This window comes from Zootoca vivipara, chromosome 3 (assembly GCF_963506605.1).
Source record: "Zootoca vivipara chromosome 3, rZooViv1.1, whole genome shotgun sequence".
NCBI lineage: Eukaryota > Metazoa > Chordata > Lepidosauria > Squamata > Lacertidae > Zootoca > Zootoca vivipara.
The window spans coordinates 88,303,380-88,330,779 of NC_083278.1; the positions used below are offsets into that span (position 1 = coordinate 88,303,380).

General features: G+C 41.7%; 1 protein-coding gene across 4 annotated transcripts in view; it reads right to left on the reverse strand.

The window, feature by feature from the left end:
- GALNT14 (polypeptide N-acetylgalactosaminyltransferase 14) overlaps window positions 1-27,400 on the reverse strand; it is a 233,723-nt gene that overhangs the window by 51,400 nt on the left and 154,923 nt on the right. For all 4 annotated transcript variants that reach the window (XM_035111477.2, XM_060272962.1, XM_035111479.2 and 1 more), the window contains 2 exons: window positions 1,882-1,949; window positions 1,150-1,215 (listed from right to left, as the gene is read on the reverse strand). In XM_035111477.2, the coding sequence (XP_034967368.1) occupies window positions 1,150-1,215; window positions 1,882-1,949 (134 nt within the window). The remainder of the gene's footprint in view (window positions 1-1,149; window positions 1,216-1,881; window positions 1,950-27,400) is intronic.

Below are 27,400 nucleotides of genomic sequence, written 5' to 3' on the forward strand. Positions count from 1 at the left end.
TCACTGTAGCCTTTCTTTATCACCACAACAGCCATGTGAGAAGATGACTACTATTCTACATGTATTGATGGAAAACTCAGGCTGAAAGGAGGAAGGATTATTAAGTGAATATTTCATTCCAGAGGCATTTGGAACCCATGTTCCTGTTATATACTAGACCATGGAATGTGATGTCAGCATGTGGCCTCCTGTTAGGCCGTCAACCTTATCTGAATGGTGATTTCTTGGTCATACTTATGCATGCTAGGGAACCTATTGTTTATACCAGGCATAACCAAACTTGGCCCTCCAGCTGTTTTGGGACTACAATTCCCAACATCCCTGGCCACTGGTCCTGTTAGCTAGGGATGATGGGAGTTGTAGTCCCAAAACATCTGGAGGGCCAAGTTTGGCCATGCCTGGTTTATACCATTGCAATGGGTCATACGTGGGGCTAGCTTTGAAAATGGACTGGAAACTGATGCTGGTCCAAAACTAAGAATAAGGATCTTAGCTGGGGATGGGATATCTGATCATATGATGGCATTGGCTGGATCTACACTGATCTGTTTAATGTGGCTGGGAAAACCCAGCCAGAAGGGTGGGGTATAAATAATAATATTGTTAAGCTTGGGTTTGATCACAGAAACATGGCCATTGACTACAATGTCATATGATGTAACTAAGTTACATTTGAGTTTACAATCTTTGCACTGGTATATGTGAATGTTGCCTCAACTGACTGCATTTTTATAGTTTGATCTTCCAGCATTTACTTTGTTTGCCTATATGCAAAAATAACACATGGAATGAAATCGTTGTGTCGTTTGCAAAATAAAAACAACGAAAGTGAAGCCAAAATTTCAGTAGGAGCTGTGATGCCTAGTAGTTTCTGCCATGTTTGTGCCGCATCCGTCATGGATTGCCTGCTATTGGATCAATCTGAATGAACACAGACTTTCAAGCTGTACAGAGTAAGTGCATCAGGCATCAGGCAGGGTTATAATGTAAATTATAATGCAAGTTATAAATTAAGTTATGTAAGTAAATTATAAAGGAGTATATCAGTGAAGTATACTACAAACCAAAAGACAGCCACTCCCCCGCCCCTCAAAAAAAGGTAATTCCTTTTGCCCTTCACCATCTGCAGCTGGGCCACTGAGTTCTTACCTTCTCTTCTTCTGTTGCGCAAACATTTCACCTTGGGTAGCTTGATCAGCAAACGGCAGTCATCCGCTTTGGAAACACAAGCAGAGATCCATCCCATTTTCGAAACTTTTTTTAAAAAAACTTTCACAGACTTTCAGGGCAAAAGAATAGCAGGTGAGCATTAAGGAGTTTGACAATGTGACACAGGTGAAAATGACCAATTGGCCCATTGGCTGCAGGAACACAGGAAATTACATCACAAGAGAGCATCTGCCCCTAGGCATCTGCAAGAACTTTCCCAGGACAGTGGGGGACTAAAGTAAAATACTGAAAGGGGGGGGGCAGACTCCTGCAGCCAATCGGAAGCTGTGCCTTGGTTTTCAAACCGTTCCGGGAGTCAAATGGACTCTCAGAATGGATTAAATTCGAAAACCAAGGTACCACTGTATATACACACAAATTATAAGATAACATTAAAAAAACCAAAACCTATCAGCTAATTTCTCAACAGCAACAAAAAATTGACTAGAACAGTGCCTATATATTTTGCCGCTTCTCTCAGATTATACAAATGCTAGACATTTACTCTTACTCTCCCCTCTATGCATGCTGGGAATCTGTGGAGTACGGTTCAATGAGGGGGGGGCCTTGCCCCACCATGGGCACCCACGCACCTGCCTTTCCAAGCATGTTCTCCCCCCCTTCCCCCACTCGCCCCTCCCTCCCATATTCAAGTCATAAAAAGTCACTTACGGTCATCACTGAAATCATCTACCAATATAATTTCATGGACCAGATGCACTGGAGTTCGGTTCAGAACACTGAGGAAAGACCAGGAAAAAATTTCAGCAGGGCAGCATTTCAGCAGAAAAAAATTAAGCCAGGGAAATAAAGCTCTGGACCAATTTCCCTCCAAGAGACAATTGAGTAGGTGGTTGGAGAGATTCGGAAATATCCTTATGTCAAACAGACCCATTGTAACATGATGATAATCAACAGCTATATAAATCAGAAGAGGTGACAGGTTTATGTTAAAGTATCCAATGTCTCACATTATCGGAAAGTTGATTATATGCAGAGGGAAAACCTACATATTGCAAGGACTCCTGGCATACCTGGCCACGAAGAAGGAAACTCGAGCTACTGGGAAATTAAAGAAGCAGCACTTTTATAAAAGGATAAAAGCAAAGTTGTGCAAAGTTGTGCAAAGTTGTGCAAATAGATCCCCAGGAACATTCTACAATATAGAGAGCAGACAAACACAGTGATAATATTATACAGGCAAAGATACCTGCTTTTTTGTGTCTTATAGAAGAGAAGGGATATCTAAAAGAACTTATAATAAAATAGGGTTATTTTTAAGGCTGGACTTGGTGGGAATGTCAACATTAGGAATAATAAAAGTAATAATAATAATAATAATAATAATAATAATAATAATAATATATTTATACCCTGTCCATCAGGCTGGGTATCCTCAGCCACTCTGGGTGGCTTCCAACAAAATATTAAAAATTCATAAAAAGGAACAGGCCATGTCTGGGGAGGGGAAGGTTGTGTGGATGTCACAACCACTGCCACTGTGGTGAACACTTAAATTACTTGACCATTTATACTAGGGCTGGTTTGTTTTTTAGCCAAGGGATTGCTGAAACATTTAAAATAAATGTACTAGCATGCATGTTATTCTGAAGATACCCATTTCTGGTTTTGGAATGAAATGATCGCCCATTGTTTGAAAAAAATAATCTTCAATTTTTTGCTGAAACTTGAGGAAAATACAGATTGCCATAAACTCTAAACAAGGAGAGCTCCAATTACAATCAGATTTTGAAAATTCCATTGTAATTGGCATTGAATCAATGCATTGATTAACACTGTTGGTTAATTAATGTTTCCAGGCAAATTTAATTATTTTAACTTGCACCATTGCAAACTCTTTCCTTAATTTTACTTTACCACAAAGGAACTGTCCACCAAACTAGATTCAGATGTTAATGGTTTTCAAAACATCACATTCATTCAAACATATGCATAGTATAAATTTGCTCATCAGGGCAGTAGTGGGGGTGGCAATCAGTACTGCTAACTCTGAGTTGCATGGTAGCCCTTAGACTTAAATCTAAAAAGTAATGTATGAAGTGTAGGGGTGGTTGAGCAATTTTATTCAGTTCAAACTTCAAGGTGAACCTACAAAATTCCCACTTTCTGGAAAAAGAAAAGAATTAAAATATGGCCAACTTTGAAAATTTGCTGTCCTCTGAAATTTGCAACATAAGTTCATGGGGGGGGGGAGATGCAAAGGCACTTTATTTTGGGCAAAAGTGCTTTGCAAAAATGTGTATATCAGGGGAAATCCCATTAAAATGTTGATGAATTCTTATGAGGTTTAAAAATTAATCACAAACTGATGCAGAAATGTGGGGAACTGGATGTAAGATTGGAAAAATGAGAAACTGAGAGAAGCTGAAATGGGCAGATTCAACCACCCCTAATGGAGTGGCCTTAAACTTAATCCTATCAATTTGTTGCCTGTGGAGTTATGTCCTCACATGGTGAGCCCAGCAATGGGTACAGTGAGAAACACCAACCCGCTTCCCCTGTTTTTGGTCTTTACAAAAACTCATTTCGAAGAAATGGCATTCCAAATGTAAGTGGCCTATTAAAGATAAATAAGAACAAAAACAGCTCCCCCCTTTTATTCCCACAGGGCTCACATTTTTTCCCTCTCTCTTTCTCTTCTTCACACACACTCATGGGGTGAGATTTAGATGTGCTGTTCCCACTTGTCAAGTTCTCTTTTAATTATTATTATTAATAGGTTTGTTGGTGCTGAGGGCTCCCTCCGCCTTTCCTTCAAATGAAAGCCAAATGTAGGAGCTGAGTTCAGCAAATTACTGCAACGGAGTATGTCAGAATAGGGAGACGGGAGAGTAATATCACGCTTGGAGGAATATTTAACAGGCGCCGATTGCCTGGAAACGAAAACGGGTAAAAATAGAAGGGGGAAAAAACAGCACAAAAAAACTTTAATGAACCAGTAGAATTAAATTAAAAACAATGACCTTTTTCCCATTGTCGGGCCAGTTGGGAAATGAGAATTAGTCTGCAGTTACTTTGGGCCAAAATGAGATGAGACATTATTAGATCATTTGAAAACAAGTCAGAGTTGGAGAACTGGTGGCCCGCAAGCCTTTCCAAATGACTCACTAGCCTCTAGTCTCAGGACCAACCCTCTGCTCAGCCGTCCACCCTCCTGCTGTTCTTCCAGGGTAGTCTTCGCATGGCGAATTGGCGATGGTCTTCAGTGGTGTTAGCCTCACTAGAAAACGCAGATGCTGCAGTGTTAAACTCTCTTTACTAGTCCAGGTTCTTAGTGATCATTGCCAGGGCTTGGGCAATCTATATATATATATATATATATATATATATATATATATATATATATATATATATATATATGATTTTGACTATGCTAAAGCCTTTGACTGTCGACCACAGCAAACTATGGCAAGTTCTTAAAGAAATGGAAGTGCCTGATCACCTCATCTGCCTCCTGAGAAATCTTTATGCGGGACAAGAAACTACAGTTAGAACTGGATATGGAACAACTGATTGGTTCAAAATTGGAAAAGGAGTACGACAAGGCTGTATATTGTCTCCCTGCTTATTTAACTTATATGCAGAATTCATCATGCAAAAGGCTGGACTAGATCGGAATTAAGATTGCCGGAAGAAATATCAACAACCTCAGATATGCAGATGACACAACCTTGATGGCAGAAAGTGAGGAGGAATTAAAGAACCTTTTAATGAGGGTGAAAGAGGAGAGCGCAAACATCAAAAAAACCAACATCATGGCCACTGGTCCCATCACCTCCTGGCAAATAGAAGGGGAAGCAATGGAGGCAGTGAGAGATTTTACTTTCTTGGACTCCTTGATCACTGCAGATGGTGACAGCAGTCACGAAATTAAAAGACGCCTGCTTCTTGGGAGAAAAGCAATGACAAACCTAGACAGCATCTTAAAAAGCAGAGACATCACCTTGCCTACAAAGGTCCGTATAGTTAAAGCTATGGTTTTCCCAGTAGTGATGTATGGAAGTGAGAGCTTGACCATAAAGAAGGCTGATCGCCGAAGAATTGATGCTTTTGAATTATGGTGCTGGAGGAGACTCTTGAGAGTCCCATGGACTGCAAGAAGATCAAACCTATCCATTCTTAAGGAAATCAGCCCTGAGTGCTCCCTGGAAGGACAGATCGTGAAGCTGAGGCTCCAATACTTTGGCCACCTCATGAGAAGAGAAGACTCCCTGGGAAAGACCCTTGTCTCGGTATCTCTCTACCCACTATACCCAATAAAAAGCTTCTGGTTTTTTAACAAAAGTGTTTTTAAATATTTTCTTTAACTCATTACGCATCATTTCCTGGAAAGCTTTTACCTCTTTACATGTCTACCACATATGGCAAAAAGTACCTTCCTTTTCTTTACACATTTCCAACATTCATTTTTTGTTCTATATATTTTGGCCAGTTTAACTGGTGTTAAATACCACCTATACATCATTTTCATAACATTTTCTTTAAGCGTGCTGCATGCAGTAAAATAAATACCTTCATTCCATAACCTCTCCCAACCTTCTAACTGTATATTGTGTGCAATATCTTTAGCCCAATGTATCATTACTGATTTTACCTCCTTTTGATCAGCAGCCGTGCCTTCGCTCCATAAGACGCACAAACATTTTCCCTTCCTTTTTAGGAGGGAAAAAGTGCATCTTATGGAGCGAAAAATACAGTAATTGCTCGGGCAATCTTAAGTGACTGGGAACAAGCTATTAATGCTCCCACTCACCTCTCCCTTTCTGAAGTTTTTTCAAGTGCCTCAACCCGGAAAGTTGAGGTCAACTAAAATGACACCCTTTAAGACAAGGCTGGGGAACCCTTTTCAGCCCAAGGGCCGCATTCCCTTCTGGATAACTTTCATAGGGCCACATGTGGGCGGTGGGCGGGGCTACAGTCAAAAGTGGGGAGAGAATGCACATTTGGGCTTTCTGCAGATTCTGTACAGTGTTGCCAGCCCCCCACCGTCCACTCAGGCAGGAAAGTTCAAGGACACTTTCCAGCCAGGCAAAAACACTAGAGGTGAGGGAAGGTGACCTGTGGAAAAGCCTGAGGGCCAGACAGGGTGGCCTGAAGGGGCTCGTTCACCTTCCAGGCCTGAGCTCTGCCAGCCCTGCTTTAGGAGCATATTCCGAGTTTCCAACATTTGCTATTCATCAAATTATAGAGATGTGTATGTATGTGAATGTTCATGCAGAAAAAAAAGGAGAGAGAGGAGACAGAGATGAGGGGAATAGAGTGGCTGAGATTGGAGAGGGGGCTGGAAAGGTTCTGTGAAAAAAGAAGGCGAATAGGGAGATATGCCAACTGGGCATTTTGTTGTTGCTTTTCTGTTCCTTCCTTAACATCTGTTTGCATGCAAACACCAATTGTAAAGGAATGACTTCTTTAAAAGGGCAAAACTTTGGAAACTTGTTTGCATGTGAGACAGAGAGACAGGTGGATGAATGGGGTACATGCTTGTCCGTGGATGTACAGAAGTGTGTGAATTTGGGTGTTGGATGGGAGATGCATGTGGATGGTGTGTCTGTGGCATTGGCCCTACACGTTTTGGGCTGAATGCAGAAGGCCACTTGCATACACAAAACGCGGCTCTTATTTTGAACTCTGCACAAGTGCTTATTCCAGAAATCAACCTAAAGTTAGATAAGAAGACACTTAAAAGGCCAATCTGATAATATGCTTGGTGGATAACAGTAGTACTCGGGAACTTGTTACATTGGGCCGGCTTTGATGGAGAGTTCTGCATCATAAGGCCTTTTCAGCAGCATGTGCAGTCTCTACAAGATAAGCGGAGAACCTTTGCACTAACATCACCGCGTACGTATTTAATATATGCAGACACTCACTCAGTCTAAGATTTGGACTAATATCCCATGTAAGAAGCCATAGAAATGAAGGATTCAAGCTGACAATGACTGCGTACCCATTCATCATAGTGACAGGGGACAGCGAAACATCGATGGATTCTACCTCTGCCTTGGAAGCAGGTGTTGGAATCCAAACTTCCTCAGGGCTCCAACATGCAGATGGTACCTTGCAAGAGCAGCTGCTGTCCCCATCACAGGGAATGCCATGCATACCTCTCTCCCCACCGTACAAGTGAGTCGGCTTTCATGTGCAGAATCTCGGAATAAATTCCAGAACCACTGGATTGACAAGCGGCATGTCTGTGCTTCCAGATGGGGCCTTGTTTTGCAAACAAGCCACTGAAATGTTACAAATAGATCATGGGCAACAGATTTATTTCTTTACTTACTTGCTAGATTCCCCCTGGTAAGCGTAATTCCAGGTTAACAGGGATGGGGGAGAATATGGGCTGTTATTTTTATGTCAACGGCGCTATGTAGGTGCTGCAAAAAAAGTGTGTGCATGAGCAGTGGCGATCCCATAATAAACACCTATCTGGAAGCTTCCGGAGATGACAGTATGCCATTAAAAAAACCCCACACATTAAAAAAAATCCTACCCCATTGTAGTCATACCTCGGGTTACGGCCGCTTCAGGTTGCATTTTTTCATGTTATACTCTATGACGCTTTCGTGCATGCGCAAAAGCACCGCTCTAGTTACGGACTTTTTGGGATGCGAACAGCACCCCGGAATGAATTGAGGCCATTGCTAGAGATACCACTGTATTTACAAACTGCAGAGATAACAAATGAGGGTGTCTGTGTGCTTTTGGAAAAACAACCAGTTATGACAACTCAGTCTTAATGCAAATGCAAATCACTGGCAAGCTCCCCTCAGCTTTTCCTACCCCTTGAACTGCAACTTAATTTTGAGTAGCCTCTGCAATGTGTAAAGCAGGGATGGCTAGCTTGTGGCCCTCCAGATGTTGATGGACTCAACTTCCATCAACCCTGACCATTTGCCATGCAGATGAGAGTCTGATGAGATGTTGGAGGTGCATACAGACCTCCCATTTTCTGGCCTTTCTTAGTACTGCTTGTACACACACCAAAAGAGAAGCAGAAAAACAGTGTCCTGTTCAACCCCAGGGGGTGGTATGCCTCCTACCTGTTCAAACTACATTCATATGGTACGGTAGTTCCCTCAAATGTTCTTTAAAGAACTCTTACAAATTCTGCTCCAGCTTTCCCATTATACATATATAATTGCCTTTGTTTGTGTGTGGGTAGCTTCCTTCATTTGCCTTTCATACACCCAAAACACAACATGCTTGTTGTCACAGCTCTTTGAAGCACCTTGACTTTATATATATATATATATAAAAAGAATTACAAGCACCTCTGTCGGAAGGAATACTAAAGAGTCAAGAATCTATCTGAAGAATCCTTATGGACAGTTGTTGCTCTGCTTTGATCAGCCCTCATTTATCGTACTTCACACACACACACACACGTACGTTTGATTCATAGGATTTAATTAAAGTTAAACAGAATACAATCTAAAGACCCTGAAGCTAACAGGAGTACGGCATCTATGCCTTGTGGGCTTCCCACAGACAGCTGCCTTCTGGCAGTCAACAACGGGCAAACATTTACAATGACTACCAGCACCATCCAGCCATTCCAGGTACATAAAACTGTCATTCAATGCAACACTGAGTGGTACATCAAACCGGTATAGTCTACTCTGATGGTCAGCAACTCCCCAAAGGCTTGAGCAAAAGTCTTCCCCAGTTGGTCCTTTTAAATGGAAATACTAGAGCCTGAATCTGTGAAGCTACGGATGTCAAGTGTTGTGTAAAAGGTAGAATGCTCAACCTCCACTGTAGGAGACAGTATGTCTCCGAGTACCAGCTGCTGGTGCTCACAAATGGTTGCCCTCAGGCCCTGCTTGTGGGCTTCCCAAAGGCACCTATTTGGCCACTGTGAGAACAGGATGCTGGGCTAGATGGACCATTGGCCTGATTCAGCAGGCTCTTATATTCTTACATTTTTGATACCTGAGAGCTTCTAAGAAGAATCCATTTAGTTCACCAAGGTTTGCTTCGAATGAGATCTTGCTGGATCACGTCCTGTATATACAGTCATACCTTGGAAGTCAAACGGAATCCATTCCGGAAGTCCATTCGACTTCCAAAACATTCGGAAACCAACACACGGTTTCCGATTGGCTGCAGGAAGCTGCTGCAGCCAATCGGAACTCACGGAACCCGTCTCAGACATTTGTGTTCCAAAGAACGCCTGCAATCCGGAACACTCACTTCTGGGCTTGCGGTGTTTGGAGGCAAAACATTCAACTCGCAAGGCGTTCGACTTCTGAGATATGACTGTATAAGGGATTTCATTATACCATTCATGCCTCCTAGTATTTAAAAAAAACAAGTTTGGTTGTTGGATTGTGATTATTTATGAAAGTAATTTATCTCCATGGCAACGCATTAGAACCTGTGGAAGATTGGGGTGGGCCAAGGGGGGAGGGAGAGAAAGCCAACAGTAACAATGCTCAAAGTGTCAGAGGTCACAGATACTGAAATCAAGTGGAGAGCAAGTGAAGTGGGGGGAAGCCAGCAGAAATGAAACACTCCAGCATCCCAGAATGACTAATTACATAGGGGAGAGAGAGAGAGAGAGAGAGAGAGAGAGAGAGAGAGAGAGAGAGAGAGAGAGAGAGAGAGAGAGAGAGAGAGATCGTTCAAGAATAACTATAAATGAGTGTTGATTACAAAGCAGCTTCCACATTTTCCTCTCAAATACCCACCAGCTCTTTGAAATTCAAGAGTTCTCTTATGTGAACATCAAAAAGGTAAAAGCATGAGCCGGGTTACATGCTTCCTCATTCCAAGAGATGATTAGAAAAAGAGGAAACATGAGAAAATTCTGACTAATAAGAGATTAGGGAGTCAATTTATTGCCTTAGAAATTTCCAAAAAACATGGAATTGCTTTGTACATAAAACCTGCACTTGAACCACAATTAAAAGGATGAGAAAGGGAGAAAATTGATGGTCCAAATTAAAGTTCAAGGAGAAAAAATAATTTTGGTAGGGATATATGCGCCAAATGTAAATATTACAAAAAATTCCCAAGAGTTAGAAACAGAATTACTAGATTTTGCAGATGAGAAAATTATAGTGATGGGGGATCTTAATGGAGTCCCATCACTAGAGAAGGATAGAACGATCAGGAAAAAAGACAGAAAGAAGGTAGGCTTCCCAAAACTTTTTTTGAAATGATAGAAACAGTAAAACTGGAGAGTTAAGCACCCGTTTGAGAAACAGTTCACCTTTTTTCTCTCATGTTCATGGAAGCAGTGCCAGACTAGATGCGGTTTGGGTTTCTAAGGAATTGGAGTCAAGAATTAAAAAAATCAAAATAGATCCAAAAACATTGTCAGATCATAATTCTATGATTATGGAAATACAAAAAGATACTCAGTCCACCTTTCGGCGGAGACTGAATGAAGAAATATCAGATGACAAAGTTTTTCTGGAATAGACAAAAAAGACATTAAGAGAATATTTTGAACAAAATTTGAATAATGAAACCTAACTCCAAATAGTCTGGGACGCCAGCAAGGCAGTGATGAGAGGCCTATTCATCCAACAAAATTAAATTAAAAAGAAGAAAAGAGAGAAGAAAAAGAAAGAGACCTTAAATAAAATAGCAGAAAAGGAAAAAGATTTAATAAAAGCACCAAATAAAGAAACAGCAAACAGGCAATAAAATTATTACAATCACAATATTCTATGAGGAATTAATGAGGAAATAGCATGGAATTAATGAGGAAATAGCATGGAATTAATGAGGAAATAGCATGGAAAATTAAGAAAGCAAAAGAGATTTTTTTAAAAAATGTTAATAAACCAGGGAAACCTTTGGCATGGCAATTGAGAAAAAGTGAACAAAACAACTATGTAAATTGGATAAAGCTTAACAGCAGAACAACTGAGAAAGCAAAAGAAATATTTCTAAAATTCTCCCAGGACATTCTATACAAGATCTCAAAGTAGCTGTCTTACTACAAAAGAATTTCAGAAATAGACTGGAAAGAGAAGTTGCTGAATTACAACTTATCACCAAGCTCAAAACCATGGAGGGACCTGGTTTGAACAGAGACATAGGATTCTTATCTCATTATACATGATAAAGCGATCTTCAGCCATCTCAATCCTTGCTTTTTCATGCAAAACCATTTGCAGTTGTTTTCAGTCATCAACAGCTATCAGTCAGTCAATCACCCACTTCCACCACCCTTCTGAGTGATACCCCTTCCCCACCCCACCCCCTCCCCACCCCTTCTCCACATAAGCGCCTGGGGACTCCTATTTCAGTGTATCTGAGGAAGTGTGCATGCACACGAAAGCTCATACCAAAATAAAAACTTAGTTGGTCTTTAAGGTGCTACTGAAGGAATTTTTTTCTATTTTGCTTCGACTCAGACCAACACGGCTACCTACCTGTAACTAAAAAAATGGAAAGAAATAATAGAGATGGTAGGGATGTCAAAATATACAATTTGAAGATTGGATAAAACTATGGAAAGTAAATTTGAAATTCACAGATTGTATATTATTGAGAGAGAATTATATGAAAATGATGTATAGATGGTATATATCATCAGTTAAATTGGCAAAAATGTATAAAAATGAAAAGGAAGAGTGTTGGAGATGTGAGGCAGAAGGTACGTTTTATCATATGTGGTGGGCTTGCAAAAAAGTAAAAATGTACTGGGAAATGATATATAATGAATTGAAGAAAATGTTGAAAAAAACATTTGCTAAACAACCAGAAGCTTTCCTGCTAGGTATTTTAGGCCAAGATCTACCAAAAGAGAAGAGGGCCATATTCATGTATGCTACTACAGTGGCGAGAATTTTAATAGCACAAAATTGGAATACTGGAGAAATGCCAACCAAAGAGCAATGGCAAGAAAAACTGATGAACTATGCAGAATTGGCAAAACTGACAGACACACTTCAGGAAAAGTGACTTTGAAAGAGCATGGGAACCATTTATAGTATACTTGCAGAAACAAAGGAAGACTATTGACTTGATGGCAGGATTTAAATAAACACTCACACCTTTACTAACAAAAAAATATGTAGAAGATAAAGAAATAATATAATGTAACTTTTAAGAAACGGAAGTGTGTAATAAGGGAAAAACAAATCAGAAGTGGAAGTTTGGGGGGCGCCCAGGAAGGGGGCGGGAGGGAATATAATATAAATGTTATGGATATGGGGTGTATGTAATGATAGAAAAAGAAAATTTAATAAAAATTTAATAAAAGAAAGAAAGAAAAAGAGTGGGGGGCGGAATATAAATGATGTGGCCATGGGGTTTCGGGGAGGGGGGGTTGGAAATAAAGGAAAGGAGAAGTCAGCACAAAGCACTAATTATACAGTTTCAGAGTAACACCTGGATTATTTTTTACTCTTTTAATCAACATCATTTGAGCACAGCTCTTATGAAGTGCGTTTTCACTCCCAGGGAACTTGAAAGAGGTGGGAAAGTTTAGAAGCAAGGCAGGCTTCTAAACAGGGATGCACCTTCAAAGGGTTCAATCCGCTTGATTAATTGGAAGGGCCCAATTTCAATGGGTGTAAAAGGCACCCTTGCTTCTTTATCCAAGGCTGTTTTTGGTCCTGGTGTGTTAATGTTCACAGGGAAAACGAAACGTTCAAGACTCCCTTTGCTTCCCTAACAATAAGTCGTAGATTTATAGCTTACAAAAATTATATTACTTTAATCATTGGAAAGGGCAGAAGGTTGATCAATTAAAAACAAAATTAATCTGCTGCCTGGGGTACTGTTGGGAGCTGGAGCTCAAAACATCTTGAGGGTTCTAGGTTGGGGAAGGCTGCCATAGAAGAAGCAGGGGAATCTGTTTGTAGCTTCTCCTTGCTCTTAGTCATCTCTGAACTGGCTCTCACTGGGTGGCCACAGAAAAGCACTGCCCTGCTCTCAGTCTAATGGGCATTGTGGGATTAAGACGATGCATAAAATAAAGACTGCAGAGCACTTTCATGCAATGGAAAAAATGTTATAAAAACCATTACAACAGCACTGAAATGATCCATTTGGCGGTGATAGACACACTCCAGCTCCTCCTTTGTTCTGTCTTTAACTGTGCTAATGCCCGCTTCCTTGTTCCTTCCTTCAGACTCCACGTTGGCACAAAAGGCCTCTGCCCCCCCCCATTTGCTGCCCAGCTTGGCACCAGCCCCCAGTACAGCCCTGCAGCCAGAAATCCAATGGGGAGTTGGGCATTTTGCCTACAGTATCATACACAACAGCTTTTCCTAGTCGGATGACTGCCAGTCAATGTGTCTTTTGAAGCCTCCACTCTTATTAATGACTTCTTTTTTTTAACAGTGCCTGGCTGTTCCTAGAACTTACTGAATTGCCCATAAGTACAAGGGAGCACTGGGCCTTTTGTGGGCTGTTAAGTCTTATTATGCTACATTTTGCAGGCAAAAGGCTACACTGAGCAAAGGGCTGTGACACAATCTTCGTGAGAGAGGTTGGGGTGGTGACGGTGAAGAGATGTACCGGTACATCTTTACTTGCACGTTGTTGATGAGTAGCAACAACAAAAGCCGAGATGGGCAAGCGCTCCCAAACTCATATTGGATTACCAAAGATCAATATTCCAAACCAAGCCAAAGCCCAGAAGAAATGGAAAAACCTCCCATATTTTTAATTCACGCTCTATTCAATGTGTGACAGGGTTTCATTGCGCTGAACTGGCAAGAGAACTAAGTAGTCACAGTGGCAAAAAGATGAGGTTGTGGTACAGAGCCCATTTCTTGCAGAGATGGCCTTTCTCTCTTTGGTTATTTAACCTGCGGCCCATCAATTCTCTCAATATTTATCTATTATAAAACTTATATCTCACCTTTCCCCCAAGGCAGCTCAAAGTGACATATACACCTCTTCCCCTCTCCTTTTTTTTTATATCCACAGCAAACCTGTGAGGTAGGTTAGGCTGAGAGATAGTGCCTGGCCTGACCCAAGGTCACCCAGTGGGCTTCACCCAACTGAGAGGGCAGGGGAAGCTGGCAATTCTTCTCCGGCTCAGATTTTAAAGCAAACTAGAGAAGAAATTATAGGTTTGAAAAGTTTGCTTCTCCTTTGACTTAAGCTTTAAGAAACGTCATGAATTCTTTTCGAGCCTGCCTAGGGAGAAAGTTTGCCTGAATCTCTAATCGGAACAAGCCTAAATCACTCATCCTTCTGCTTCTCTGAACATCCAAAACTGTCCTTTAGAGATTCCATATGTAGATAATTGTCTCCCCTACTTGGAGCTGCCAGGGCAGCTGGAAAAGGAAACGGAGAGAGCTGCCCCTGTTGAACACACTATTAGGGTATTCAGACATGATTTTTCTCACAAGGCCTTTTGTCTGGAGACTGCGCTAGAGAGTGCTGTAAGATGAAGGCATGTTTCATCCCTTTTCCCTGAGGCAAAGGTCAAAGTTTGCCAGCATAAGTAATCTGTAAGTAGTATATTACCTCACATTCCCTCGCAGCTGCCTCTGGCACTGGTCTGCCTCAGTCCCTTCTGTTCTCTGCCGTTTATTATTTAGAGAGAGAAAGAAAAATGCAGGCTGGTTCCCTGCTTTCCAAGAACATTTCTGCAATGAGGTAAGAGCCTCACTGGAGTTGAGAAGAGCCAGGAAACATTTATTAAGGCGAGCTTATAATGCTTATGTCAGTGCCTCAGCAAATCAGGGTCAGGGAGAGCTCCCCACCCATTCCTCTGCATTCAAGGGTATTCTCTTCCTCTGGGAAAGCAGAGTCGGCCAGAGCTAGGGTGGATTCATGCCACAGAATTTTCTTAGGTGAAATGTTGTATTTCATACTTGGGTTTTGACCAATCGCCATATGTGTAGCTGGAGAGGGAGGGGGTATAATATTAATATTTGTTGGTATCCCACTCTACCTCCTAAGCAGAGGGTGACATTAAGGGGGTTGATATCTGGCCTCTGAGTTGCCTGCATTCTTAGCTTCAGGCACTGCAAATCTCTTCTATAAGTCATTTCTTGTGTCAGTTTCCTATCAGATTACCCAGGCTAATGCCCCGGTGGCAGGGGTTGCCTTTGTGTCTGTAGTGCGGGCAGGCCTCACTCTCTGCTGAGTCAACTGAAATGGTTGTTTTGCAGATATAAGGATGGTTACAGTGGTGCCTGAGGGACAGCACTGCTCTCCTGGCTTCCAAATAACATGTGTCGCTGCAACTTACTGGGAGGGCCAGCATGAAGATTGGAATGGGATTTGGCTCCACTGCCATGCCCACATCTGCAATGCTCCCTTCTTCTTAAATATTTTTTATTGATTTTCTTTTTCTCATAACAAATATCCAATACCAATAACATTCATTTTCCAATTTCCCCCCTCCCTATTTGACTTCCCTCAGCTTCCATTTCTGGTTTATTACATCAGATGTTACAATTTCTTGCTCTCTGTAAATAAAGTTGTAAATGTTTATTTGAATCCTGGCAGTGAGTCCATGTTTTTTGTTTGTTTGTTTGTTTGTTTGTTTCGTTTCTGCAAATATGTTGTAAAAGGTTCCCATTATTTTTCGAAATCACTATTGCCCTTTTCACTGAGTTTATCTGTTAACTTTGCCAACTCTGCATAATTCATCAACTTTTCTTGCCATTGTTTTTTTGATGGTATTTCTCCAGTCTTCGAGTTTTCTGCTATTAAGATTCTTGCTGCTGTTGTAGCATACACGAATAATGTCTGTTTTTCTTTTGGCAGCTCTTGTCCTAAAATACCTAACGGAAAAGCTTCTGGCTTTTTAACAAATGTTATTTAAAACATTTTTTTTTCAATTCATTGTATATCATTTCCCTAAAATGTTTAATGCAATACTCCCTTCTGCCTTGCCCAGGAGCAGCACATCCCCTTTCACCAGCATCCCTTATCTGGATTGCGTGGCAACACTTGCAAAGCAGTGGTGACAGTGTGTTCTGGCAAGATCTTGCCAAAATCTTGCGAGATCTTATGTGAGATTTTGGCGAGATCTTGCAAAATTTTGGCGATATCTCACTGGAAGCTGGCACCAGTGCCCGTGCCGCTTCTCTGCTGGTGGCAGAGGTGGGCAGGCTGGCCCTGTCATTTCCTGTCCCCTTTCCACTAATTTGTGGTGCGCAGAAGCTGAGAGAGCAGTCTGGCCCCACCTGCCAATAACACGTTCTTATATCTGATCTCTGTAGGTCTCCGCCTGACTAAAAGCTACTTCAGTTGTACTGAACCCAACGCCAATGAAGTTAAAACAAAAAAAATGTATTTAATTAATACAAACTTAGGGCAATATATCCTCAGCTAGCTGGCAACATCATGGTAGAGCAAATGTGATATGTTTCAGGTGGCTATGCCTGCATGCATGTTCAAGCCTTCTGCCTTTAATTCCTACTAAATTAATAGAAATTCCCAGGGTGGTTGGACCTTTAAATCCCTTGGGTGTACTTTAGAAATACTTGTGAGAATTTGGCTCAGAAAACAAAGTGGAGTTAATAATTCATTTGATAAAGTCAGCTAGAATATTGATGGCCCCTTTTTGGAAGAAAGCAGACATTTCAGTCAATAAGAAAATGGGAAGAAAAATGTTGGGCCATGAAAAGAAGTTTGAACATGGCCTGTATTTCACTATAGGGAAAGGAGAGTGAAGCATTTAAATGTTGAGGGTCTTAGATGCTTTCTTCTGCTTATTTATTTATTGGGCCTTAGGGTGCATCACTGGGTAGACTTTGTGATATATTGAGATGAAGAATGGAGCTCTGTAAAATATTAATTAAATTAATGGAGCAAGCTTCACCACGTCTACATGGAAAGAGGTCCTACTGAATTCAATTCCCAGAAAAGTAGGATCAAGACTGGTGTGCATTATGAGCATAGCTTCAAATGTTTCTGCATTTCTTCTAGCTGCGTTCACGCATCATGCTAAACCATGGGTTTAGCCTTATGAGGGCAAGCTGCAACAAACACCTTCACATCTGGCTCACTTGCTCTCCTCTCCCCTTCCAAAGCACCCTTCCCTTTCAGATCTACCACCGCTGGTCATGATGTCTCAACCTGGAGAAATTGGCTAGTCTAAACAATGGTTAGGGACAGCATACCAACTTCAAGCCATGATTTACAATGCTGGCTTGTTTCCACTAATTATAGTCAAGATGAACTACAGTTGAGGGTTCCGATTAAACTGTGATTAATCTAAGGCCAAACTGCGGGAGGCAGTGGAAGACAGGAGTGCCTGGGCGTGCTCTGGTGCATGCGGTCATGAAGAGTCGGACACGACTAAACAAGAACAACTATCTAAGGAAAAGCGCTTCCAATCACCTCCTGAGTTTAAGGAGAGGTGAGGAGGAAGTACACATAGAATCATAGAGTTGGAAGAGACCACAAGGGCCAACCCCCTGCCAAGCAGGAAATACCATCAAAGCATTCCTGACAGATGGCTGTCAAGCTCTGCTTAAAGAGCTCCAAAGAAGGAGACTCCACCACACTCCTTGGCAGCAAATTCCACTGTCAAACAGCTCTTACTGTCAGGAAGTTCTTCCTAATGTTCAGGTGGAATCTTCTTTCTTGCAGTTTGAATCCATTGCTCCGTGTCCGCTTCTCTGGAGCAGCAGAAAACAATCTTTCTCCCTCCTCTATATGGCATCCTTTTATATATTTGAACATGGCTATCATATCACCCCTTAACCTTCTCTTCTCCAGGCTAAACATACCCAGCTCCCTAAGCCGTTCCTCACAAGGCATCGTTTCCAGGCCTTTGACCATTTTGGTTGCCAAACATAAGCCCATGACTTGTGGCAGTTCATCCTCATAATGCAAAACCATCGTTTAGCATTTTGTGTGACTATGCATGCTTACTCAGAGATAAATCTCACTGTCTTCAATCAGGCTCACTCCTTATCCAGAATACAGTCGTACCGTTTCGGAAGTCCGTTCGACTTCTGAAATGTGCGACTTCCAAAGTGTGGCTTCTGATTGGCTGCAGGAAGCTCCTGCAGTCAATCGAAAGCCTTGAAAGCCCTGTCGGATGTTTGGCTTCCAAAAGAACGTTCAAAAACTGGAACAATCACTTCTGGTTTTCAATCGTTTGGGAGCCGAAACGTTAGACTCCCAAGACATTGGGGAGCCGAGGTACAACTGTATTTAGGATTGCAGGCTGTGATACTTGAGCCAGGGGCATAGGAAGATAGGGGCGGTGGGGGCGGGGTGCCCTGGGCAGCGCGATCCCAGGGGCGCCATAGCAGCTGCCCACCCCGCCCCCAAAACGCACACACGCCCCTGCGCGCAGTGCGCCCCGCCCCCGCCCCTGGTGGCAGAGCATGGAGCTCCACCCCTGACTTGAGCTGTTTTTATATACATTGGTGCCTCACAAGACGAATTTAATTTGTTCTGTGAGTCGCTTTGTATAGCGAAACATTCGTTTTGCGAAGCGGCTCCCATAGGAACGCATTGAAGTGTGGTTTCCCATAGGGTGTCTCGCAAGACGGAAAATTTTTGTCTTGTGAGGCACCCTATGGGACAAAAAAATCGTCTTGTGAGTCTCCATTGGAAGGAAACTTTGTCTTGCGAGTCTCCATTGAAATTGCAAAATGCTTTCGTTTTGCGAGTTTTTCGTCTTGTGAGGCATTCATCTAGCGAGGTACCACTGTATAACTTTGAGTATGTTTTGATGTTAAAACAAGAAAATGAAGCATATCACTAACGAAACAATTATCCATACAAACCGGAAACAACACATTTATCATAATATCAAGATCAACACATTAGAGCCACTTAAAACACAAATTTAACAGCTGAGGCTATTTAAAGGAAGGCTTCTGAAACTCATAAATATGACTATACTTCTTATTTGAAAGCTAAGTGATTAGGCTAGTGAGCATCTCGTGAGAGAGTTCATCACTGTGGAACCATATGGGTGGAATATTTTATCAGACAGTCCCTACTGTTCTCCTGAATAGCAGAGTCCACCAGCTTGGATGGTTTAAAAAAACAATTAGACAAATTTGTAGAGGACGTGGTTATCAATGGCTACAAGGCAGAATGGCGATGTTCCACCTCTACTTTCAGAGGCAGTTTGCCTCTGAATACCAGTTGATGGGAATTACAAGTGGGGAAAGTGCTGCTGCTCCCAATTCCTGTTTGCAAGCTTCTCATAAGCATCTCCTTGGTCATAGTAAGAACAGGTATTGGACTATTGAACAGGGTATTGTCTGATCCAGCAGGGCTCTCTAAAAAAATTTTGTGTGTGTATTTATATACCGCCCTATACCCGGAGGTCTTGGGGTGGTTCTTCTTACTTTCTATGTCTTCCTCTGAATGGCTGGCAGTGCTTTCCCATATGGAAATGGTTAACCTCAGTCCAGCTTGTGGTGTTGTGACTCTCTTAAAAAAGCATCCAGTGCCAGGCTATGATGCTATCCATCACAGTAGCCAATATTCAACAGTCTAAGTCAGGATGGCAATTGATATGTTTACCCCATGTGTTCAGATCTGGAGAACAGACCCTATTCCACGTGATCTATAGGGAAGGAGATATATGAAACAACCCGGACCCTGTGATTATCATCTGAGGCCCTTCTTCGTGTGTCTCCTCCGCTACAGGTCTGGAAGGCAGCAGCACAATAATGGGGCCTTTTCTGCAATGGCTCCATGCTTGTGGAATGCTCTCCCCAGGGAGATATCTTTAGGCGCAAGGTGACAACATTTTTAATAAGCCAGGTCTTCAGCTAACTAAACCATCTGTGGCTGTAAGGGAATGTTGCTTTTGTTTGTTGTTATATGTATTTTTGTGTTTCCCTTCAACTATCAGAATACCTCTTTTGCTTAATTTGTCTTTGACGAATTAAACCATCTATGGCCTTTTAAACTGGTGTGTGTGTGTGTGTGTGTGTGTGTGTGTGTGATGTATTTTTATGTTTTTGCATTATAAACGGCCCTGTGATCCTCAGATGAAGGGTGGCAAAGAAACTAATAATAATAATAATAATAATAATAATAATAATAATAATATGTTTAGCATAGAGAATTAGGGATCATAGAGATCTATGAGACTCTGCTTTTCTGTAGCGCAAAAAGATTAGCTATGGTTTTGCAGGGATCTGCTCTTATGCGGGGAGAGCTTTTTCATTAACAATCTCATGGCTCCCAATTATGAAGGACAATTAGCTGCGAAGCTCTCTTGGTTTGCATGGAGATTATGTTTTCAAGGACAACCTCCGAGTTCCTCTGGATGAGCCATGGAGAGGTCTGGGCACATGGCCATTTTTTCATTTGCTAGTTCACTCTTGGCTAAGCTTTCCTACGGGGGACTGAGGAGATGCCTAATTTTCACCGCAGGCTTTCTAAAAGTAGCATTTAATTCCCATGTGTGTCTTGAATCTACAAAGCACCAAATACAAAGCTCCTTCCTGCAAGAAACAGAGAAAGCTTTCTTACAGCCTCTGGCACGTCTAGAGAGCCTCTCCACTCTAGGTGTGCAAGTTGTACAAGTGTAACTAGGATGCATCGGTGTGTGCATTTGCAAGCGGTGGCTAAATAGAAAAGTGAGCACCTGCCACTGGTTATTGCTTGGCTTGATAAAACATGGGAACTTTTAGCTGTGGTCAAGATTTCAACCCACATTAAAGGGGCACGAAAGCTTTTCGTTGCGGATGGCTCACTAGAAAAATGGTTTCTGTTTATAACATACGTAGACTCAGCAAAAAACAATGCACAGAAGGCAGTTGCATCTGAGTTCAGTATTTATTTTGGAAAGTTAAAGGCAGGGAGTGAGGAGAGGAGAGACTAAACAAAAGCAAAGAAACTGCTTCGGAACTGGAATCTTTGCTGATTTTGAATTTCCTGGTACTGTTTATATATAAGAAACACTTGCTATTGCTTTTGAAACTCTTAACTTTTTGGGAGAAAACTTTTGAAATAGTTGATCAGCTCCAAGTGCTGCATGAGTCCTCGTTTTGGTTTCCTGTGCACCTTGTTGTTGTTTTTAACTTATGGCACCTGCAATTGACTGCTTTGAAGCCAAATCAGAATGTATTTTGCTGTTTTATCCTTGATGCAATCATTAGGATGTATTTTAATTGCTCTAAGCCACTTCGGGCGCCAATCTTGGCTGAAACCAAATAACAATGATCATTTAGATAAAGAGGCTTTTAATGATGATCAGGAGTGGGTGATGGGGCAGCTGAGCAGCTGTAGCAGGTTCACTGTACCTGTGCTGTCACACTCTTGGCCCCATCTCTACCCAGGAAGCAGCAGTGGTACCAGTACCAGGAGACCAGCTCTAAGGTGGTGTTCCACCACCTGCTCCCGACAGAGATGATACATCCATACAGGTGACAGTAAGCACTTAATGGAAAAGTGTGCAGTCCTGCAGTATCTAAGGTTAATATTGGGGGTTAATGGACATCCTTTTGCTTGAGTGGCAGTAAAACACAGGCACCTTGGCTAATTATTTACTTGAATCCACCTGCTTCATTCTTCAGTGGCATCAAACTTCCTTCCATTCTGTTCATTTCTTTCTTGTTTTTCTTGGAGTTCTAACTTTTTCCTGGTTGGTATGGCTTGGTGGCGAAATTTTCTCCAGTTGTAAGCTATGGTTGGCTTCTGCCGTGTGTGTGTGTGTGTGTCTGTGTGTGAGACACTAAAGTCGGAAAGAAATTATTTTCACTTGCTTTTCAGATAACTGTACTGGTATGTTGCACTAAAAATAATACTGGGCATACTTATTTAATTCCTAGTAAGGCCACCCAACCCAGTCAGATTCTTTCTGAGTAAAACGGCATAAATCTGGCCATTCTGATTTGAGGTATCTATAGCAGACATTGCTAAAGGGCAGACTTCTTTCCAGAATTTTGTATCTGGATCTGCCTGTCATTGGTTCTGGCTCCCTCCACTGGGGGCATGTATCCCCCACAACAGATTACAGATGAGGGAATACAGCCTCAACAGGGAAAAAAAAAGATTGCTTACCCCTGATCTAAAACCATCAGATTTCAAACCCATCCTCTATATTGAATCCCATTCAAAACCATTTCAGGAAATTTTAATTGCCGAGTGCATTGGAAGGGTATATTAACACTTATAGGCCATCCTCAAAGGTAGTTCCTCAGAACAAAAAAAACCCATGTCTCAACCTGCTAAAGCAGCCATCCCCAACCTTTGGCCCCCCAGATGTTTTGGACTACAATTCCCATCATCCCTGACCACTGGTCCTGTTAGCTAGGGATCATGGGAGTTGTAGGCCAAAACATCCGGAGGGATGCCTGGTTAAAGCCTAGCAAAGTTTTGGATGCCAGGCCATAGCCAGCCTCATCAAATAGTGAGAGACATGACTTTCTGGAGCCAGAGCTTGAGGTACAAACCACAGGCCACACAGAGCTGGGGACAGTTTTGACCTGGAAGTTTTTACATCATCACCACCACCACCACCACCATCAAATTTGTAATCACTGCCCTTCACCAGCAAGCGTCTAGGCAGAATTAAAAATAGAAAAGTTCTAACATACTACAGTCACAGGAATAGATGTCAAGGGCCAGAGGTGCATCTTCAGCATTCACTGAAATATGTATTGTGAATAAGTGAGTCTCGCCTCTGTGGGGATGGAATTCCATGACTTAGAGTCCCCACAGAGAATGCCTTCAGCCAGGCCCTGAACTTCTAAGGGAGATTGAACCACCAAAAGAGCACCTTCTGATGATCTGAACATCCAGGAGGGTCTGTAGGGAAGGAGGCAGTCTCTCAGATAGTTGAGGCCTGAGTTGTTATAGCCCTTGTAGGTCCAGAGCTGAAGAAGTCAGCTGGCTGCTGGGATGGCAGAGTTACCCTGGAACCCAAGAACTTGTCATAACTCAGGGAGCCTTCAAACCTACTGCCTCAACCCAAAAGCCCATCACAATCCAGGGAACATTCAACACTTAGGGGTAATGGAGAATGGATCCATCTGTTCCCACTTCTGGCTTCAGCTATCCCTAACATGAAGAGCATCCTGCTTCAGGCAATAATTTGACATTTCCAGCCAAGCAACTGGGGAATGTTTTGGTCAGTGCTATTTTTATGCACCTCATTGGCAACAAGTGGAATTGATATTGCATGACAAGAGATGAAGTAACATGAGTTCTGCAAAGAACCCCTTCAAATTTGTGACTAGTGCTTTAGAAATTTGCATTGCTATAGAAAGAGAACATGTAATTGTGATTGCATTAGAGATGCACATATTTCAAATTCCCCGTTATCTTGTCACTTTCCCCCCCCTTTAAGACTTCCTAGACTTCTAAATGCTCTTTATTGGTTGAAAGCCAATGAGGAGAAAAATACCCTTCCTATCATCAAGCTGGGAAAAAGGAGGGGAAAGGTACTTATACATACAAAATTTATAGAAAAAACAATTTGTACACTTGTGACAAACCTACAGTATTCTTAAGTGATGTTAGCTATACTTAGAGAAGACTCATGGAAATCAACAGAATTAAGTAAATAAAGTTCATGAATTTTACTGTGAGTATGACTTAGCCAGGGCCGGCTCTAGGTAGACCCCCGGTGAATTCATATCACCCGTGACACAGTGCTTTTTTCTGGGGGGACTCTGGGGTACTCATACCCCTAAACATTTTGTGAATCTAAGTTTGGTCTAATTGGGGGCAGTATTTCAATATGAGTAGGTAAATGAGAGTAGCCCTAAACATTATCTTTTTTTAGAAAAAAAAGGCACTGCCTGTGAGTATATGAAAAGGATTGCTTCAAATCTCTTTGCTCTCTCTCACTCACACATCTTTGAACCCAGCTCAGATTCTCATCTTGAGTTGCTTCTTACATCTTCATAGACCATTTTGTCCTGCACTCTGCCTGATCTTGTTCTCCACCATCACCCAGACTCAGGAAATGCTTGGCTTAATTAGATCCTACAAATCTCCAATGATAGCATCCATAACATCTTGGAGGATATGCTATGTGCTGGCAGAAATGAAACTCATCTGATTAGTACAACTCTGTTTCTTTAGGGTCTTCAAGTGCTACATCTAAATGATGGAACTGAACACCCCCCGACTGCTGTGATATTAACAAGCATTACTCAATTACTCTCTGCTTATTAGAAACTGAGCAGGAAACGAGGGGAAGGCGATATCTGGTTGACTTGCTCAAGAACAATGTGGAAGATGAACACAGAGCCTAGAGTCTAGGTCTGCATTCCCAACCTGGTGACCACCAGATGATTTGGATGACAACTCCCATCAGGTCCCAACCAATTTTTATATATGCAAGGGAAAACAGTATACAGTCATACCTCAGGTTACGGCTGCTTCAGGTTGCGCATTTTCGCGTTGCGCACCGCGCTGAACCCGGAAGTCCTGGAACGGGTTACTTCCAGGTTTCGGCGCTCGCGCATGCACAAAAACACTGGATCGCGACCCGTGCGTGCACAGATGCAGCGCTGCAGGTTGTGAACGTGCCTCCCACATGGATCACGTTCGCAACCCGAGCGTTGAATGGCAGCATTTAAATCCATTAAATAAACAAATACAACTACAAAAAGGGATAAAATGGTGCAGTTGTTTTTACATGATGGAACTGGTCAAAAGTTAAACACCATGCAGAAACACATTTCTCATGGATGGGACAATGATTCCCTCCATAATCTGTACATGGCTTTCCACCAAGTGTGAAAAAGTGTTTACTCTCGTTGACAAAATAGCAGGTGAGCCAGACGGCAAAACTGGTCTATCCCATTGTGGCAGCATGTTAACATTTTCAAAAAAATTCTGACCCACTGAAATGGGCATATTCAAGCATTTCTGGGGATGATGGCTTCCCTTGGAAAATAAAATTAGACCCAAGCTCTGCAAATCTGAAAATTCTCCACAGGCTGGCTGTTCCTTATATTGCCAGACTCTAGTCAGTGATGATAAGCAAAGATAGAGTCAAGGCACAGAAAATAATTTCACATAAGTTTAAATCCTGGATATCTCTTACTACCATCACCTCCCACATCGCCCAGTGGGAAAGAGTGTGCAATTTTCATATTTGAAGTATTTGAAATGAATCATTTGTGAACAATCTGCATCCCTGCAATTAATTGCTCCAGAAAGTGGTGGGGTTGTTTTGAATAATGAATGAGCTTGGTAATTGCACGATCTGTTCACAGAGGACTTGCCAATATGGAAAAAAAGGCGGGAAAGGGAGCTAAACAACATCAAAATGAATCACATCCTCAGAAAAAGAACCCCATCAGCATTCAAGAACAGGGAGGTTGTGCCCATTGAAGTCCCCAGCAGGCATTCAAAAATATTGAAAGAGTCGGAAATCCACGTGAGTCTAAGCACCGTTCCTCACATGCAGGAAAATCATTGTAAAATAAAAATGGACAACGTCAATAAAGCTAGGTCCATCATCTACCTTGCCGCAGAAGCACCTAGCGTGACAAGATATTCTTCACATGCACCCACAGCATGAACTACTGGGGAGTGCAAGAAACAACCACGTGTGAGGTCAGAGATCAACTGCATTGAGGTTAGGGGTTGGACTCAAGGGGGCGAGATGGAGGAGGAATGGTGGAGATTCCTGACGCTGCAGGACAAGAAGAATGCAGCATTGATTAACAGCAGGGCTTTGAGGAGTTTGAGGGAAGTCACAGCTCAGAGGTAGACGAACAGAAGAGTTGGGAAGTGTTCGAAGAAGGGGAAGGGGAGCAACAGACACGTTGTCACTGGAGAGTGTATCTGAGCCCCCTTCTCCCAGAACTCGGCGCTCGTTAAAGAGTGCAGGAACAAAGGACTCAAAGACAATTGGCCACGAGAGGCCACCGTAAGGGGAAGTGCTGTTGCTAGGAAGGAGGTAGGAGGAGCTCAGTTGGAGCAACGCATTTATCGGGGCATACTGCATTCTTTTGTGCCTTGCTGTTATGAATTAATAAACTCATTAAAAAGGACTCTACCTTGTTCTCTCTGCTTCTTGCTGCCACCAAGGGAGGAAAAAAAATCCCGAAGCCTTGACAATTGGTCTCCCCCTTCCAGTGATGGACCAGACTAGAAGGAGGAAGGGCCTCTTACACTGGTGTAGTTGCACATGTTGCGTGTGTGCACGCGCGCGCACACACACACACACACACACACACATGGAATATTATTAATATTAATATATATTACTTATTAATATTAATATTTAGTACTTAGAATTTCTTTTTCTTTTTTCCCCTTTTTAAATTTTTTATGCTTTATTGTCCATACTGTACACGAATCCATACATTAAAAACAAATCTTCCTTATTTTACATAGATCAATTTTTTCCAAAAACACAAATCCTACAAAAGAATATAAGTCTTCCTCTGGCACATTCATTTGACTTCCCATCCTTTCCCAATCTTTCCCATTCTAATAAACCTATTGCCTCAACTTATCTTTATCTTACTAATAAAATATAATATTCATACCTATATATTCTTATTTTTCCCTTTTAATTTAGATTATTCACAGAGATTACTCAAAGGCTACTACCGTATTCAAATTGCAACAATTGTTCTTTAAATACTTTCTTAGAGGTTCCCAGTTTGAAATGAACTCCTTATCCTTAATCCTTTCTGAGAGACTGTCTAATTGAGTATATTCTACCAGTTTTGATAACCATTCTGATCTGGTGGGAACATTATCACTCTTCCAATACTTTGCTATGAGTATCCTTGCAGCAGTGGTGGTATACAAAAATACTTTTCTTATTTTCTTAATGACATCTGGACCTGTGATACCTAATAAAATTATTCTGTTTTTTTCAAGAAAGTTACATTTAACATTGTTTTAAACTCTCTATATATATCATTCCAAAAGGTTTTAACCTTTTTTACATACCCACCACATATGGAAAAGAGTTCCATCTGATTCTCCACATCTCCAGCATATATTAGAAATACTTTTATACATTTTGGAGAGTTTCCTTGGGGTTAAATACCATTGGTATAGCATCTTTTGGAAGTTCTCCTTTAACGTAGCACATGCTGTAAATTTCCAATTGACATTCCATAGATGTTCTGATTGACTCATCTCTATATTATGGCCAATGTCTTGGGCCCATTTTATCCCTTCCCAGTCAAGGGAGGAGCCGGTATGTTTTAGAAAGAGCTTTGGTCTTAGAGTTTACTAAGTCAGATTCAAATCTGGAAGTCTCCATTGCAAATCCTTTCTTTTTATCGTTTTTAAGAATTTCAAATAATTGATAGTATTGAAACCAATC